This window comes from Phocoena phocoena, chromosome 17 (assembly GCF_963924675.1).
Source record: "Phocoena phocoena chromosome 17, mPhoPho1.1, whole genome shotgun sequence".
Taxonomy (NCBI): Eukaryota; Metazoa; Chordata; class Mammalia; order Artiodactyla; family Phocoenidae; genus Phocoena; species Phocoena phocoena.
Window position 1 is genome coordinate 5,285,955 of NC_089235.1, and position 19,085 is coordinate 5,305,039.

The 19,085-nt window shown below is 40.9% G+C and overlaps 1 protein-coding gene across 1 annotated transcript; it reads right to left on the minus strand.

Annotated features, from left to right (window-relative positions):
* Positions 1–921: 921 nt before the first annotated feature.
* LOC136137340 (short-chain dehydrogenase/reductase family 16C member 6-like) lies at positions 922–8,782 on the minus strand. Its single transcript, XM_065895738.1, has 5 exons — positions 8,462–8,782; positions 3,911–3,921; positions 2,976–3,051; positions 2,890–2,939; positions 922–991 (listed from the first exon to the last, which is right to left on the minus strand). Exons 1-5 carry the CDS (start codon positions 8,780–8,782, stop codon positions 922–924), a joined length of 528 nt encoding a protein of 175 aa, XP_065751810.1.
* Between the last annotated feature and the right edge of the window lie 10,303 nt (positions 8,783–19,085).

A 19,085-nucleotide genomic window follows, 5' to 3' on the forward strand; every position in this document is an offset into this window, starting at 1 on the left:
GTTACTCACTAGTTCTTGACCTGTTAGAGGCAAAGCTACGTTGCTGTTCTGTAACCCAGCTCAAGAACATTTCCAAACTCGGAGCGTCATTTAGGAAAGTTTGCTGAGAGCTGGCAAGGTGAGGTGCACATTCGAACGAGTATATACTTTTTTAAGGGGAGTGGCTCCTATTGTGTATACAAATTCATCAGAGTTAAGGCTACTTTATTGACCGAATTATGAAAATAAGTCTCCTCCTCAAACCAGCAGTACCTAGTCTAATGTGTACTTTTTTTCTTATGGAATAAAGAAGTTAGGAATTTTTGGCATGTTCAGATGCAAACAAACATGATTAGTTGTGGACTTATTTTGTCCAATAAGCAGATTCAATCTCCCTAAGGACCTTGATGTGGTCATCCAACTCCAGTAGGAATTAATAGGCAAACAGAAAAGTGTTATTTTCTTCATTGCAAAACTGAAATGTTTTTTACATCTGATGTTGAAAAATTACCATCCTAAAACGCTGATTTACAAGGTCATTATTTATAATGACTCCTTTTCTAAAAGTATCCTATACTATTTAAAAATTAAATTAGTGTCAATTTGCATTAATATGTTTTTATTAATACATTATATTCTCTGAGTTCATTGGAATGGCTGCACTATCGTTATTTACCAAACTAAAAAGTGACAGGAAAAACTGTCCAATATATAATTTGAACGCCTAGGGAAATTATCAGTGTGCAAACCATGTCCTGGGAAGTAGCCTAGCCCTTCTGAAAGCCTCAGTAATCCTTGGTAGACTGGACTGCTCTAAGCGTGAGGAAGAGCTCCAAATGGTCTATCCTCACAACACTTGGTTTTATTACCGCATGTGAGGCTTCAGCTCTAGGTGTTTCCTCTCATTTTCAGTCTGAACGTCACCTGTTTTCTCTTGACCTGTCAACGAAGCCACGGAAGTGTCCATTCCAATGTTTCGGCAAGGGTGATCATCATGTCTGGAGATACTATTCTAGAGAAAAGCAGAGGAAAAACAGCAGAATCCTTTAAAAGGAGTCAAAGTGACATCTTTAGGGACTGCCCTGGCGGTCCAGTGGTTAGGACTCTGTGCTTCCACTGCAGGGGGCGCGGGTTCCATCCCTGGTGGGTGAACTAAGATCCTACAAGCTACACAACGCAGCCAAACCCGCCCCCAAAACAAACAAATAGAAAAGGGACATCTTTGTAAAGATTACTTTGAATTACACGACGTGCGAGTTGTCGTGATTCACACTGCACGCGTCACCGTCGACAAGGACGGGCAAACACTGCGTCACGTGCGCTGAGCGCAGTCCGACAACCAGGGAGCCTCGAACAATCCCAATGCTCAGGCCACAGCTTAGCCTTTATTTTATTTTATTTTTTTTTTGATGTGGACCGTCTTTAAAGTCTTTATTGAATTTGTTACAATATTGCTTCTGTTTTACATTTTGGTTTTTGGGCCACGAGGCATGTGGGATCTTAGCTCCCCGACCAGGGATGGAACCTGCCCCCTCTGCACTGGAAGACGAAGTCTTAACCACTGGACCGCCAGGGAAGTCCCTTCATATGTTAACTCACTGCCTTCTGTGGTAAGACTGTGTATATCCTGATTTACTAAACTAACAAACACATGGTAGCAAAAAGTAGAAAGAAAACCAGACCGATTAAAGCAGAATTCCTCGGGAGGGGGTAGGCATCAGTTGTTTTAAGTGATTCCAGTGGACACCCGAGGTGGAGAATCATTGCTTTAGTTTCTTGAAGAGAGAGGAACTGTGCCTTTGGCTGAATTCTGCTTAGATCAGCTCAGCTCTGCTCAACTCAGCAATTATTTATTGCGTGCATATTCTGTGTTAGGTACTCAGCCTGGAGCGTGGAGCAGAAAACTGTGTCCTGCCCTCAGGCCGTGTGTGCTATCAGCAAGGAGGACAGATATCATACGCGCAACCCACAGGTATGGTGGGTGCTGCAAAGGTCAGGGACAGATGTGAGGGTTTGCAACATAAGGGACTTTGACCTAGATCAGCAGCCAAGGCAGGATGAACGGGAGGTGGTGTCTTAGAATCTCCTGTGTGCCTCCCTGTTCAGGGAGTGCGTGAATAAACCCACAGGTCCCAAACATATGTTGAAGAGGGTATAAAGAGTAAAGAGAGTCCTAGATTTATTAATAACATAATTTCATAATAGTGAATCACCGGTTGTGTTTTCCACTCTGCTAGTAACTTACAGCAGGGGAGGAGTATATCTGATGGTAAGAGCTTAAGATCGTGATCAGATGAAAACTTTGTTCCAGAGTTTATTAGCTGTTTAATCCTATAAAAATGACTTGCTCTCTGTAATCCTCAGATTCCGTAAGTGTGATAAAATGCATGCAAGGCTGTTGTGCAGAGTCGGGCACATATAGCCTCCTGATGAATGTGAGATGTTGTTCCAGAGAAGACAGTGGGCCTGGCCTGAATGCACCCGCAAAGACTCCAGAACTCTTAGCATGAAGGTGCCGGTGCTCTTTTACTAAAAGCAGTGAGGAGCTTGCCAAATATCCTTAATACTTTTCCGTCAACACACTGAGGTTTATTTGTCCTTTGTTTTCAAAATAGAATTTTACATTAGCTGAACCAAAAGAATTCACCAAAAAAATTGGTGTTCTATTTGTTTCTCTTGAAGTTAATAATTTGTACTCTGTAAGACCCAATAGTTTCTAAATTTTCTCAGTGTCTGGAGTAACCAAGCCCAGATAGAAACGGTCCAATAAATTACCCTTGAACTATTTAAATATTACTTTTCCTTTATCATTTAAAAGGTATGAGGTTGCTTTCTGGCAAAAGAGGAAGCAATGATGAGACAATTTGTTCACACATAACCAAAATGATAGAGAAGTCATTATTAACTTACGCTTTAAGGAGCAACACAACATGCAAAAGTGTGGGCATTATCAAGTAAACCTGTTCCTCTAAAACAGCATTTATTATCCAGTAAACCTGTTCCTCTAAAATAGCATTTAAAACTTTTGGGGCAACATATTCCTGCTCCAGTATAGGCAGCAGAAGTGGATCCCTGGAATGAAAACAACAAAAAGTTATATTGTCAGAGTGGTATTTTTTTGCTGCCATCGTGAGCACTAATTATTAAATTTTAGATATCAAGTTATTAACTTGATAATTAATTAGATTACAGTAATTAATTAGATGTCATTAATTAGATGTCTCTAAATATGCAAACCAAATGTAAATATCAGCAACTGCCTTGTGTTTTCTCTCGTGACCAACATTGGGACCAGTGCTAATACATTTAATTTTTTAGAGTGAACGCCTGGCCTTTATTGATTTTCTGCTATGTGATGGTCTACACCTATGGAAGGAACTGCTTTGAGATTTTTTTTTTTGTATTTTTCTTTTCTCGCTTTCAGTCCAAACATCAAGCAATTGTACACTATTAAGAAGCAAAATTGCAAAATTTTATGACCAAAAGGAAAAATCCCCTGAGCATGCGTCATGTGTCTTTACTTTAGGCAGACTATTGTTACCACATTAAGCAGACTTAGATGTTTGTGAAATCAGTTGGAGTTGAGATGGGATAAGCATGGAATAAAGCTCCCATTAGGCATTACTTTGACATCGTATACTTTTATATTATGCTTCTCTATTATTTGAACTACACTGCCTCAAAAATTCTATTTATCTCAGCTGATTATTGAAAGCTGATCGATTTCTTGTAATTAAATGTTGGTAATTAGTCTTTATATTTTTTCTCCTAAAAGTTCCTTAGAACCATAGCCTAAAGGGCTCCAACATTTATTAAAAAACAGTTTTCCAAAGAAGAAATACAAATGGCCAACAGGTACCTGAAATCGAGCACATGAAAAGGTGCTCAGTCATGATGCAAAGCAAAACTGCAATGAGATATCACCTCATACCTGTCAGATGGCTATCGTCAAAAAGACAAGTGATAACAAATGCTGGTGAGCGTGTGGAGAAAAGGGAATCCTTGTGCACTGCTGGTGGGAATGTAAATTGGTGCAGCCGCTATGAAAAACCATACGGCGGTTCCTCAAAAAATTGAAAATAGAGCTACCATATGATCCAGCAATTCCACTTCTGGGTATAAATCCAAAGGATTTGGCATCAGGATCTTGTAGATATATCTGCACTCTCATGTCCATTGCAGCATTATTCACAATAGCCAAGATATGGAAATATCCTAAGTGTCCGTGGGTGGATGAATGGATAAAGAAAATCTGGTGTGGATAAAGAAAATCCAAATACACAGTGGAATATCATTCAGCCAGGAGAAAGAGGGAAACCCTGCCGTTTGTGACAACTTGGATGAAACCTGTGGGCATTATGAAAAGTGAAATAATCAAGGACAAACACTGTATGATATATAACTTGTACGGAGAATGTAAAAGAGCTAAATTCATAGAAATAGAGAGCAGAGTGGTGATTACCAAGAGCTGGAGGTTGGGGAAATGGGGAGATATTGATCAAAGGGTACAAACTTCCAGTTATAGCATTAACAATTTCTGGGGATCTAAAATACAGCTGTGATTATAGCTAACAGTATTTTGTTACATACTTGAATGTAGCTAAGAGAGTAAATCTTAAATATTCTCACCACAAAAAAGAAATGGTAATTATGTGATGAGATGGAGGTGTTAGCTAATGCTATGGTGGTAATCCTTTTGCGGCATATAAATGTATCAAGTCAACACATTTGTACGTCTTAAACTCACACAATTTTATATGATGATTATGTCTCAATGAAGCTGGAAAAAATATAATCTACACATCATTGTTCATTTCATACTCTACCGGTTCGGATTATTCATCTTTCTTTTTCTAGAGACTTTGTTTTTACCTTTTATGAACTTAGGAACTCCACGTTTATATGGGCCATCATTTAATATCACTGTTTTCATTGGCTACCATGCCACCTCCTCTTGGCTGGTCACATTTATTCTGTGACCTTGACCCTCTAGCTTTTGAAACTAATGTTCTGTTAAGTTATCAGCAAAAGTTTCTTAGCAAACGCAAAGGTGTCATTTCTGATTTTATCATTTGAAACTCTTCCTGCCATTCACGGCTGTCCTTTCCAACCAGATATACCTTATCTCTGCTGAATTCCAGAGCTTTTAAACTCTTCTGTGTAGAGTTCTTTTGTAGACACACTTCCTTCAAATTTTCTAGAAGTCTATTTCCAATAATACTACATTTTCCCTTTATGGCCGTTCCGTCAGCTAATATGAATTTTTAATTCATTATTTTATTTAAAATATTTATTATAAAGAATTTCAAAGAAACAAAAGTAGAAAAGTATAATGAACAGTGATGTGATGGTAAATGGTGAACAATGGTTCCTCTGGGGGGAAAAGTGTATTTATGGTTTCTAACCTCACCTGACTTTCCTCTCTACTTTCCTCACTGTGCTAAGACACAGCAGCCTTCTTTCAGGTTCTTAAGAATCCCCATTTCCTTCTGATCTCAAGGGCTTTGTGCAGGGTACTTAGATGCTCTTCCCACTTGCTCTTTACCTAGTTAATTCCTACTTCTCTGACTTTTGGGTCTCAGTTTTCTTTTCTTTTCTTTTCTTTTCTTTTTTTTTTGGCTGCTCTGTGTGGCATGTGGGATCTTAGTTCCCCAACCAAGGATCGAACCCATGCCCCCTGCAGTGGAAGCATGGACTGCCAGGGAAGTCCCCAGGTCTCAGTTTTCAATGTCACTTCCTCTGAGAAACTATCACTGACTCCTCCTCCCCATTCTAAAGTATATGTCCTTTATTCTCTCTCATAACACCTTTTTACTTTTATATCACTTAATCACATATTATTATCAATTCTTACTAATATTGTTATTTAAATAATAATATTAGAACAAAGAAGTAGAGAAAATAATTCTTAAAGAGGAAACGTACTTCAGTATAACAAAGGTCATATATAAAGCCCAGAGCTAATATCATATTCAATGGTGAAAAGACAGTTTTTGATTAATGTTTTTAGCCTGGTTTTCTACTAGACAGCAAGAAAATTTTGAACAAAAAGGAAAGATCCGTGGGGGGTGCTGGAGATTACAATACTTTTGATAAAAGGAAGAGGATTGTGAGGCCGTCGTTTCATTGCTCACACGTTTGTGGGTCACTACTGGGGAGGCACCAGGGCCCCTGACGCCAGGCAGATGGAATCACAGCTCTGCTCTATCACTAATTTCCTTCATGACTTGGTTTCTTGTCATCAGTAGAGTGGACAATGTTATAGTACCTACTTTATTATAAAGACTATATATAATAATGCTGCAGGCTTCAGAGTCCTGATCTGTGACTTAGTGCTGGCACTGGGACTGGGGCCCCTCCTCCGCAAGCTCCTTCCTTGAGCTCACCCCAAAGACCTTCATCTGTGAACCTTTCCTGTCACACTGTTTTTGCTTTTGCAGAATAAGAACTGATATTGATTCCACTTGTTCTGTTCTAAAATACACCTAGTGGGGGCTTCCTTGGTGGTGCAGTGGTTAAGAATCCACCTGCCAATACAGGGGACACGGGTTCGAGCCCTGGTCCGGGAAGATCCCACATGCCGCGGAGCAACTAAGCCCATGCGCCACAACTACTGAGCCTGCGCTCTGGAGCCCGTGAGCCACAACTACTGAGCCCGCAAGCCACAACTACTGAAGCTCACGTGCCTAGAGCCCGTGCTCCGCCACAAGAGAAGCCACCGCAATGAGAAGCCCGCGCACCGCAACGAAGAGTAGCCCCCGCTCACTGCAACTAGAGAAAGCCCGCACGCAGCAATGAGGACCCAACGTAGCCCAAACTAAAATTAAATAAATAAATAAATTTATTAAAAAAAATAAAATACACCTAGGGATCTATATATAATCCCTAGGTTAATATTCTCATTAGCTGGTGGTGCATTATAAAGAACAAATCCTATGGGGCCCCAAAGAAAAATGGAGGCGATAGAAATTGAAGGAGAAAAGTGAAGAGGAGGTTTCAGAAGGTAAGTGTCCCAGAGCCGGGAGTTGATCAATGTTTTCTGAGTGAGTAAGTGTATTCTACACTTGGAGCATGGATTGCCAGAGGAAAGGACAGTCTCTCGGAGATTCTGCTATCAAACCGAGCTGTGTGCACCCTTTCAGATCATGGTGCAGAGGATGAGAGCGACTTTGACTCTAAGTCCTGGTGGGTTTGGCTCCGCCTATGATCAGTTTCAGGATCTTGGGCAACTTACACATTCTCCTCACTCCTAAGTTTCCTCATTTGTAAATGGGGAGGGTGATGACAATATACTCCCAAGAGGGCTGCGTGTGTTTTATTAAATGAGTTATTAGGTGCCTATAGTGTTTAGAATAATAGCTCCTGGTTAATACTGTGTTTTGTCTTGTCCTGTCTTCACCCAGTTTTGAGGCCCTGTCTAGAGGCTAGTCCATTCCCCCTCTTGATCAGCTGATTAAGTCTGCACCCCAAGCACCTCCCTTACTGGGCTCTCACTCTGTAGACTACCATACACCTGTCCTAATCGCCCCAGGGTCAGGTATCAGACGGCCAGGGATGCTCTGTGTGGCCCAGATCCTGCTGACATGATTCAGATCAATCCATCCTAAGCCTGCTGGTCCTGCCTCACCTGTTCCTACTTGTGGAAACCACAATAAAGTCTCTGGTCCACGTCCTCTGTCTCACCTGCCTCCTGACCAGCCTGGTGCTTCCCCTGGTGGCCCTGCGTGGCATGCCGTGTTCTCCCCAGGGAACTGTTAGTCTAGCAGGACTGTGACTCTATTTCTGGTTTCTCTGCTTCATCTGTGTATTTAGCTTCACTGCATCTCACCCAAGGCATACGGTCGAAACACCACTCAGCAGCTAGACCGTTGTTAGAGTGCGTGGAAACTGCACAGCAAATAGCTGTTATTATTAAAGTATTTATCGATATTTAGTGTGAAGTTAGAACGAATATCCACAGGCTAAATCTAAGAGAAAATTTAGTCTAGAAACGTGCTTAATGCTTCTTCCCTATTCTCCATACTTTCTACCCTCAGTACAGGTTGACAGTGGATGTACATTGGAATCATACCATGAAGAGACTTAAGTTAAAGCTGAGTGTCGTATTGAAGATCATCTGGTCCAGTCTTTTCATTTTACTGATAAAGAAACAGAGACGTAGAGAGGACAGGTAACTAGGTAAATGAACAGCAGAGCCAGTGCTAGTTCTAGTTTCTACTGACCTCTGATGGCAAATGAGTCACCAGAAGAAAGCAGCTGGGCAACAACTCAAAAGGCTCAGCAAATGCCCACTTGCATTGTTTTCTTCCGTCTCCCTTTCTGGAGGCCACAGAGTCAGATTTCTGACGTGCAGAATCAAGCGAGAGGCACACAGAACTCTCAGAGGAAGTGGATGACAGATTTTCTCCTCTTCTCGTTGTAAAATCATACTAGATGCAATGCTTTTCTTGGGCATAGAAACTAAGAACACCAATCAGCTTACCTGATCAGCAAATCTGTCGACGTCTTGCCTGTTGCCACAGTTACATGTGTAGGCAAATGCTTTCACATCACCCTTTTCTTTGATCATTTGACACCTTTCCATGTTGCCTTCTTCGTTAATGTCCCATAGAACTAAAATGGCTCCAAGGCTGGCAAATGTTATGGCCGATAACCCCCCAAGTCCACTTCCAGCTCCTGTTATAAGGACAATCTTTCTAGCAACATTCTTTTTCTTCTTGGGAATTATCCTGTAAACTAAAGATTCTAAAATATAATAGAGACATTTTCCCCCAAATATGGAGGTGTCCAAAATTGTACTCATGTTAATTCACTGAAGAAAGGAACGTCTTAATTAGGAAAGAGGTAACTGATAAATTCATGACACTATCACAACGACTGCAAAACACGTAAAGCACCTAGTCCAAGGGAAATTACCTTTGAGACATCAGTTCTTCAAAATACAAATTTCAGCAATAACTACTACCATCTTTGAATGCTTAAATTATATAAATAATGAGTATGAAAATATTTTATGTTAACAAGAATCTTTCCAACTTACAGGGCGCTTTCTTACAGGTAATCTAATTTGACCTACAGGTAGATCGCATGTTACTAGGAGAGCTTCATAGTGAGGGACATAAGATCTTTGAGTATCAACTTGCCCAACATTATGTGACTGGTACACCAAGACTTCGGATTCTTAGTCTGGTCAGTTTTCTATTACATGAACTTGATTCATGATCTCGTATCTAATAGAAATTTGCTTTTCATTAAGAAGTTGTTCAATAACGTAGAAATAATATTTATTGTAATACAAATAAAGTCTTTTTATGTTTTCACGTGATATTTGTAATATCCCTCTGAGAGAGTCAAACCAGGTACAGTTATTACTGGTTTATAGTGAAGACCTGAGACTAAAATGATTGAGTAGACTTATTCAAGGTCACATAGGCAGCTAATAAAATAGGGAATATCTGGATTGGGGACAGAGGTCTTCTGAATGCCCAGGCCTTTACCATTAGAACAGGCTTTTTCTGGAGCTAATGTGCCTTTTGCCAAGACCCACCTTTCAAAAAATAAAACAATGGAGCATTTTTTGTTTTCGGTGACATTTCCTTGGTTTTTGATAATCATCTTGGTACACTTGAACATTCTCACATGATCATTTCTGTAGAAGTTAGATGTGGACACCTATAAAAACCCACATTAAAGCGCATCACAGCTCCTACACTGTTGGTGGGAAAGTAATTTCGTGCAGCCGCTGTGGAGAACAGTATGGAGGTTCCTCTGAAAACTAAACATAGAACTACCATACGATCCAGCAATCCCATTCCTGGGCATATACCTGGAAAAAACTATAATTCATGAAGATACATTCAACCCTATATTCACAGCGGCACTCTTCACAATTGCCAAAGCATGGAAACAACCTAAATGTCCATCGACAGATGAATGGATAGATAAAGATGTGGTAATATATACAATGGAATACTACTCAGCCATAAAAAACCACAAAATAATGCCACCTGCAGCAACATGGATGTAACCAGAGATTATCATACTAAGTGAAGTAAGTCAGAACAGAAAGACAAATACCATATGATATCGCTTATATATGGAATCTAAAATATGGCACAAATGAACCTATCTACAAAACAGAAACAGACTCACACACACAGAGATCAGACTTGTGGTTGCCAAGGAGGAGGAGGGGAGGGAGAGGGATGGATTGGGAGTTTGGGGTTGTTAGATGCAAACTATTACATCGAGAATGGATAAACAACAAGGTCCTACTGTAGAGCATGGGGAACCATATTCAACATCCCGTGATGAACCATAATTGAGAAGAATATGAAAAAGAATGTATATATATGTATAACTGAGTCACTTTGCTGTACAGGAGAGATTGCTGCAATACGGTAAATCAACTATACTTAAATAAAAAAACAAAACGAAGAAACAGACCACAGCTTCTTGAGGAAATAACAAACACTAGCGCCATAATAATAATAGTAATAACAACAGCAATACGTTTGGACTCTTCCTACACACCTGGCAAGTTGTAAGTGTTCTGCATGCGTTGATTCATTTAACTCTTCCAAGCGCTGCCCTGTTTTACAGTTGAGAGATCAGAGTTACTAAGAGGCTAAGCCAACTAGCCCACGGTCACACAGTTAAAAATAATGAGGATGGAATTTGAAGCCACAGTGACTTCACAGCCAAGCTCCAGATGACAAGAGATATAACAACAAAAACAAAAATGCAAAAGTTGAGTCTGGTAAAAAGAATTATTTTTGTGTTACATCTATTTTATTTTAAGTCAGTGAGGAATTAACGTTGAGATGTCTCTGGGACCCAAGTGAGATTGCCAAAAGACCCAGGCTACTTTCATCTTGCTGTCAGTCCTGACCAGCCAGAACTTTCCACTGAGAAAAGATATAAAAGAGCATTACTGCAAGAACACTGTTATAAATATTTATGTGAATTTCCATAGGGACACAAAAAGTCCCCAGGAAAGCATCTGGGCCTTCACTGGATTAAATGAGTATGTACTGAACCTGAGTCACTTTCAAAACATTAGGCATTGAGGTTTTTTTTATGAAATAACATTTATTTTCCTGTTGATATATTTGAACAATTTGCATTGAAGTTAACACACACAGGAAAGGAAGAATTCCCTAAAGATTATTGCTTTTTTTTTTTTTAGTTTATGTAGTTTTTTTTTTTATTTTTTTACATCTTTATTGGAGTATAATTGCTTTACAATGGTGTGTTAGTTTCTGCCTTATAACAAAGTGAATCAGTTATACATATGTTCCCATATCTCTTCCCTCTTGCGTCTCCCTCCCTCCCACCCTCCCTATCCCACCCCTCCAGCTGGTCACAAAGCAGGGAGCTGATCTCCCTGTGCTATGCGGCTGCTTCCCACTAGCTATCTACCTTACGTTTGGTAGTGTATATATGTCCATGCCTCTCTCTCGCTTTGTCACAGCTTACCCTTCCCCCTCTCCATATCCTCAAGTCCATTCTCTAGGAGGTCTGTGTCTTTATTCCTGTCTTACCCCTAGGTTCTTCATGACATTTTTCCCCCCTAAATTCCATATATATGTGTTAGCATACGGTATTTGTCTTTCTCTTTCTGACTTACTTCACTCTGTATGACAGACTCTAGGTCTATCTACCTCATTACAAATAGCTCAATTTCATTTCTTTTTATGGCTGAGTAATATTCCATTGTATATATGTGCCACATCTTCTTTATCCATTCATCCAATGATGGACACTTAGGTTGTTTCCATCTGCGGGCTATTGTAAATAGAGCTGCAATGAACATTTTGGTACATGACTCTTTTTGAATTATGGTTTTCTCAGGGTATATGCCCAGTAGTGGGACTGCTGGGTCATATGGTAATTCTATTTATAGTTTTTTAAGGAACCTCCATACTGTTCTCCACAGTGGCTGTATCAATTTACATTCCCACCAGCAGTGCAAGAGGGTTCCCTTTTCTCCACACCCTCTCCAGCATTTATTGTTTCTAGATTTTTTGGTGATGGCCATTCTGACTGGTGTGAGATGATATCTCATTGTAGTTTTGATTTGCATTTCTGTAATGATTAATGATGTTGAGCATTCTTTCATGTGTTTGTTGGCAGTCTGTATATCTTCTTTGGAGAAATGTCTATTTAGGTCTTCTGCCCATTTTCGGATTGCGTTGTTTGGTTTTTTGATATTGAGCTGCATGAGCTGCTTATAAATTTTGGAGATTAATCCTTTGTCAGTTGCTTCACTTGCAAATATTTTCTCCCATTCTGAGGGTTGTCTTTTGGTCTTGTTTATGGTTTCCTTTGCCGTGCAAAAGCTTTGACGTTTCATTAGGTCCCATTTGTTTATTTTTGTTTTTATTTCCATTTCTCTAGGAGGTGGCTCAAAAAGGATCTTGCTGTGATTTATGTCATAGAGTGTTCTGCCTATGTTTTCCTCTAAGAGTTTGATAGTTTCTGGCCTTACATTTAGGTCTTTAATCCACTTTGAGCTTATTTTTGTGTATGGTGTTAGGGACTGATCTAATCTCATACTTTTACATGTGCCTGTCCAGTTTTCCCAGCACCACTTATTGAAGAGGCTGTCCTTTCTCCACTGTACATTCCTGCCTCCTTTATCAAAGATAAGGTGACCATATGTGCGTGGGTTTATCTCTGGGCTTTCTATCCTGTTCCATTGATCTATATTTCTGTTTTTGTGCTAGTACCATACTGTCTTGATTACTGTAGCTTTGTAGTATAGTCTGAAGTCAGGGAGTCTGATTCCTCCAGCTCAGTTTTTCGTTCTCAAGATTGCTTTGGCTATTCAGGGTCTTTTGTGTTTCCATCAAATTGTGAAATTTTTTGTTCTAGTTCTGTGAAAAATGCCATTGGTAGTTTGATAGGGATTGCATTGAATCTGTAGATTGCTTTGGGTAGTAGAGTCATTTTCACAATATTGATTCTTCCAATCCAAGAACATGGTATATCTCTCCATTTACTTGTATCATCTTTAATTTCTTTCATCAGTGTCTTATAATTTTCTGCATACAGGTCTTTTGTCTCCTTAGGTAGGTTTATTCCTAGATATTTTATTCTTTTTGTTGCAATGGTAAATGGGAGTGTTTTCTTGATTTCACTTTCAGATTTTTCATCATTAGTGTATAGGAATGCAAGAGATTTCTGTGCATTAATTTTGTATCCTGCAACTTTACCAAATTCATTGATTAGCTCTAGTAGTTTTCTGGTAGCATCTTTAGGATTCTTTATGTATAGTATCATGTCATCTGCAAACAGTGACAGCTTCACTTCTTCTCTTCTGATTTGGATTCCTTTTATTTCCTTTTCTTCTCTGATTGCTGTGGCTATAACTTCCAAAACTATGTTGAATAAGAGTGGTGAGAGTGGGCAACCTTGTCTTGTTCCTGATCTTAGTGGAAATGCTTTCAGTTTTTCATCATTGAAAATGATCTTGGCTGCAGATTTGTCATATATGGCCTTTATTATGTTGAGGAAAGTTCCCTGTATGCCTACTTTCTGTAGGGTTTTTATCATAAATGGGTGTTGAATTTTGTCGAAAGCTTTCTCTGCATCTATTGAGGTGATCATATGGTTTTTCTCCTTCAATTTGTTGATATGGTGTATCACATTGATTGATTTGCGTGTATGAAGAATCCTTGCATTCCTGGAATAAACCCCACTTGATCATGGTGTATGATCCATTTAATGTGCTGTTGGATTCTGTTTGCTAGTATTTTGTTGAGGATTTTTGCATCTATGTTCATCAGTGATATTGGCCTGTAGTTTTCTTTCTTTGTGACATCCGTTTCTGGTTTTGGTATCAGGGTGATGGTGGCCTCGTAGAATGAGTTTGGGAGTGTTTCTCACTCTGCTGTATTTTGGAAGAATTTGAGAAGGATAGGTGTTATCTCTTCTCTAAATGTTTGATAGAATTCACCTGTGAAGCCATCTGGTCCTGGGCTTTTGTTTGTTGGAAGATTTTTAATCACAGTTTCAATTTCAGTGCTTGTGATTGGTCTGTTCATATTTTCTATTTCTTCCTGATTCAGTCTTGGCAGGTTGTGCATTTCTAAGAATTTGTCCATTTCTTCCAGGTTGTCCATTTTATTGGCATAGAGTTGCTTGTAGTAATCTCACATGATCTTTTGTATTTCTGCAGTGTCAGTTGTTACTTCTCCTTTTTCATTTCTAATTCTATTGATTTGAGTCTTCTTCCTTTTTTACTTGATGAGTCTGGCTAATGGTTTATCAATTTTGTTTATCTTCTCAAAGAACCAGCTTTTAGTTTTATTGATCTTTGCTATCGTTTCCTTCATTTCTTTTTCATTTATTTCTGATCTGATTTTTATGATTTCTTTCCTTCTGCTAACTTTGGGGTTTTTTTGTTCTTCTTTCTCTAATTGCTTTAGGTGCAAGGTTAGGTTGTTTATTCGAGATGTTTCCTGTTTCGTAAGGTAGGATTGTATTGCTATAAACTTCCATCTTAGAACTGCTTTTGCTGCATCCCATAGATTTTGGGTCGTCGTGTCTCCATTGTCATTTGTTTCTAGGTATTTTTTTATTTCCTCTTGGATTTCTTCAGTGATCACTTTTTTATTAAGTAGTGTATTGTTTAGCCTTCATGTGTTTGTATTTTTTACGGATCTTTTCCTGTAATTGATATCTAGTCTCATAGCATTGTGGTCGGAAATGATACTTGATACAATTTCAATTTTCTTAAATTTACCAAGGCTTGATTTGTGACCCAAGATATGATCTATCCTGGAGAATGTTCCATGAGCACTTGAGAAAAATGTGTATTCTGTTGTTTTTGGATGGAATGTCCTATAAATATCAATTAAGTCCATCTTGTTTAATGTATCATTTAAAGCTTGTGTCTCCTTATTTATTTTCATTTTGGATGATCTGTCCATTGGTGAAAGTGGGGTGTAAAAGTCCCCTACTATGAATGTGTTACTGTTGATTTCCCCTTTTATGGCTGTTAGTATTTGCCTTATGTATTGAGGTGCTCCTGTGTTGGGTGCATAAATATTTACAATTGTTATATCTTCTTCCTGGATCGATCCCTTGATCATTATGTAGTGTCCTTCTTTGTCTCTTGTAAGAGTCTTTATGTTAAAGTCTATTTTGTCTGATATGAGAATTGCTACTCCAGCTTTCTTTTGATTTCCATTTGCATGGAATGTCTTTTTCCATCCACTCACTTTCTGTCTGTATGTGTCTCTAGGTCTGAAGTGGGTGTCTTGTAGACAGCATATATATGGGTCTTGTTTTTGTATCCATTCAGCCAATCTGTCTCTTTTGGTGGGAGCATTTAGTCCATTTACATTTAAGGTAATTATTTATATGTATGTTCCTATTCCCATTTTCTTAATTGTTTTGGGTTCGTTATTGTAGGTCTTTTCCTTCTCTTGTGTTTCTTGCCTAGAGGAGTTCCTTTAGCAGTTGTTGTAAAGCTGGTTTGGTGGTGCTGAACTCTCTCAGCTTTTGCTTGTGTGTAAAGGTTTTAATTTCTCCATCAAATCTGAATGAGATCCTTGCTGGGTAGAGTAATCTTGGTTGCAGGTTTTTCTCCTTCATCACTTTAGATATGTCCTGCCAGTCCCTTCTGGCTTGCAGAGTTTCTGCTGAAAGATCAGCTGTTAACCTAATGGGGATTCCCTTGTGTGTTATTTTTCCCTTGCTGCTTTTAATATGTTTTCTTTGTATTTAATTTTTGACAGTTTGATTAATATGTGTCTTGGCATATTTCTCCTTGGATTTATCCTGTATGGGACTCTCTGTGCTTCCTGGACTTGATTAACTATTTCCTTTCCCATATTAGGGAAGTTTTCAACTATAATCTCTTCAAATATTTTCTCAGTTCCTTTCTTTTTCTTTTCTTCTTCTGGCACCCCTATAATTTAAATGTTGGTGCGTTTGATGTTGTCCCAGAGGTCTCTGAGACTGTCCTCAGTTCTTTTCATTCTTTTTTCTTTATTCTTCTCTGCAGTAGTTATTTCCACTATTTTTTCTTCCAAGTCACTTATCAGTTCTTCTGCCTCAGTTACTCTGCTATTGATCCCATCTAGAGTATTTTTAATTTCATTTATTGTGTTGTTCATCATTGTTTGTTTCATCTTTAGTTCTTCTAGGTCCTTGTTAAATGTTTCTTGCATTTTGTCTATTCTATTTCCAAGATTTTGGATCATCTTTACTATCATTATTCTGAATTCTTTTTCAGTTAGACTGCCTATTTCCTCTTCATTTGTTAGGCCTGGTGGGTTTTTCTTTTGCTCCTTCATCTGCTGTGTGTTTTTCTGTCTTCTCATTTTGGTTATCTTACTGTGTTTGGGGTCTCCTTTTTGCAGGCTGCAGGTTCGTAGTTCCCGTTGTTTTTGGTGTCTGTCCCCAGTGGCTAAGGTTGGTTCAGTGGGTTGTGTAGGCTTCCTGGTGGAAGGGACTAGTGCCTGTGTTCTGGTGGGTGAGGCTGGATCTTGTCTTTCTGGTGGGCAGGTCCACATCTGGTGGTGTGTTTTGGGGTATCTGTGGACTTATTATGATTTTAGGCAGCCTCTCTGCTAATGGGTGGGGTTGTGTTCCTGTCTTGCTAGTTGTTTGGCATAGGATGTCCAGCACTGTAGTTGCTGGTCGTTGAGTGAAGCTGGGTGCTGGTGTTGAGATGGAGATCTCTGGGAGATTTTCGCCATTTGATATTGTGTGGAGCTGGGAGGTCTCCTGTGGACCAGTGTCCTGAAGTTGGCTCTCCCTCCTCAGAGGCACAGCACTGACTCCTGGCTGCTGCACCGAGAGCCTTTCATCCACACGGCTCAGAATAAAAGGGAGAAAAAGTAGAAAGAAAGAATTAGTAGAAGTAGAAAGAGAGAAAGAAAGAAAGAAAGGAGGGAGGGAGGGAGGGAGGGAGGAAGGAGGGAAGGAGGGATGGAAGGAAAAAAGAAAGGAGATAAAGTAAAATAATATAAAGTAAGATAAAATATAATAAAGTTATTACAATTAAAAAATAGTTATTAAGAGAAAAAAAGAAAAAAATTAAAAAAACAAAAAAACACGGATAGAACTCTAGGACAAATGTTGGAAGCAAAGCTATACAGACAAAATCTCACACAGAAGCATATATACATACACACTCACAAAAAGAGGAAAAGGGGAAAAAATCATAAATCTTGCTCTCAAAGTCCACCTCCTCAATTTGGGGTGAGTCGTTGTCTATTCATGTATTCCACAGATGCAGGGCACATCAAGTTGATTGTGGAATTGTAATCCGCTGCTCCTGAGGCTGCTGGGAGAGATTTCCCTTTCTCTTTGTTCTCACAGCTCCCGGGGCTCAGCTTTGGATTTGGCCCCGCCTCTGCGTGTAGGTCGCCGGAGGGCGTCTGTTCCCCTAACCCAGACAGGACGGGGTTAAAGGAGCCGCTGATTGGGGGGCTCTGGCTCACTCAGGCCAGGGGGGTGGTGGGGAGGGAGGGGCACTGCGTGCGGGGCGGGCCTGCGGCGGCAGAGGCAGCGTGACGTTGCACCAGGCGCGCCGTGCGTTCTCCCGGGGAAGTTGTTCCTGGATCCCGGGACCCTGGCAGTGGCGGGCCGCACAGGCTCCCCGGAAGGGCGGTGTGGAGAGTGACCTGTGCTCGCACACAGGCTTCTTGGTGGCGGCAGCAGCAGCCTTAGCGTCTCATGCCCGTCTCTGGGGTTCGTGCTTTTAGCCGCAGCTCGCGCCCATCTCTGGAGCTCCTTTAAGCAGCGCTCTCAATCCCCTCTCCTCGCGCACCAGGAAACAGAGGGAAGAAAAAGTCTCTTGCCTCTTTGGCAGCTCCAGACTTTCCCCTGGACTCCCTCCCGGCCAGCCGTGGCGCACTAGCCCCCTTCAGGCTGTGTTCACGCCGCCAACCCCAGTCCTCTCCCTGCGCTCCGACTGAAGCCCGAGCCTCAGCTCCCAGCCCCGTCCGCCCCGGTAAGTGAGCAGACAAGCCTCTCTGACTGGTGAGTGCCGGTCGGCCCCGATCCTCTGTGCGGGAATCTCTCCACTTTGCTCTCCGCACCCCTGTTGCTGCGCTCTCCTCCGCCACCCGCAGTCTCCGCCCGCGAAGGGGCTCCTAGTGTGTGGGAACTTTTCCTCCTTCACGGCTCCCTCCCACTGGTGCAGGTCCCGTCCCTATTCTTTTGTCTCTGTTTATTCTTTTGTCTTTTGCCCTACCATGGTACGTGGAGGGTTTCTTGCCTTTTGGGAGGTCTGAGGTCTTCTGCCAGCGTTCAGTAGGTGTTCTGTAGTTGTTCCACGTGTAGATGTATTTCTGGTGTATATGTGGGGAGGAAGGTGATCTCCGCGTCTTACTCTTCCGCCGTCTTCTAGGCATTGAGTTTTAAAAATGCTGAGTTACAGTCCCTGGCCTTGAGGAGCATGGAGTCCAGTTCTGGAAAATGACAAGTAAACACAGGGTTGCAGAGTGAAAAGTGCTGCAGATAAAACCTCGACAAAGCTTGGTCCCAGGTTTGGGGACAGGGAATGAGTTTCTTGGTAGAGGAGTGAAGAAAATGGACAGGAGGATTGCATCTGAGTTCTCGCCAGAAGGCTGTGCCTTTAAGACAGCAAGAGAAAGGGCATTTCAGATCTCTCCCATTAACCTATTTGCATTTATGAAGAATATTAACTATATCCCTAATGGTATTATCCTAGGAAAACTTTAGAGACTCCCACTTACCTTAATGTTCAGCAGGAGTTAATGCAGATGTCAAGTATCCAGTTAGGAAAGAGATCAAGCTTCGGAAAGTTCTCTCTTCTCCAAGCTTATATAGACTTTTCTGGCTTAAGCACAATCCTGGCAACATGTAGTGTGTTGCCATCGTGAAAGGAAACCGTATCTTATCATCTATTAAAAACAAATACAGGGCCTCCCTGGTGGCGCAGTTGGTTGAGAGTCCGCCTGCCGACGCAGGGGACGCGGGTTCGTGCCTCGGTCCGGGAGGATCCCGCGTGCCGCGGAGCGGCTGGGCCCGTGAGCCATGGCCGCTGAGCCTGCGCGTCCGGAGCCTGTGCTCTGCAATGGCAGAGGCCACAGCAGTGAGAGGCCCGCGTACCGCAAAAAGAG

Bases quoted from the DNA above. Each gene is read 5' to 3' on its own strand.
- LOC136137340 (XM_065895738.1), bottom strand. From the start codon at position 8,782: ATGAGTACAATTTTGGACACCTCCATATTTGGGGGAAAATGTCTCTAT. The intron at 2,940-2,975 runs GTTTACTGGATA...TTAGAGGAACAG, and splicing joins ATGCTATTTTAGAGGAACAG to GTTTACTTGATAATGCCCAC. The intron at 992-2,889 runs GTAAGTTAATAA...GCTTTTCTCTAG, and splicing joins GTTGTGTTGCTCCTTAAAGC to AATAGTATCTCCAGACATGA.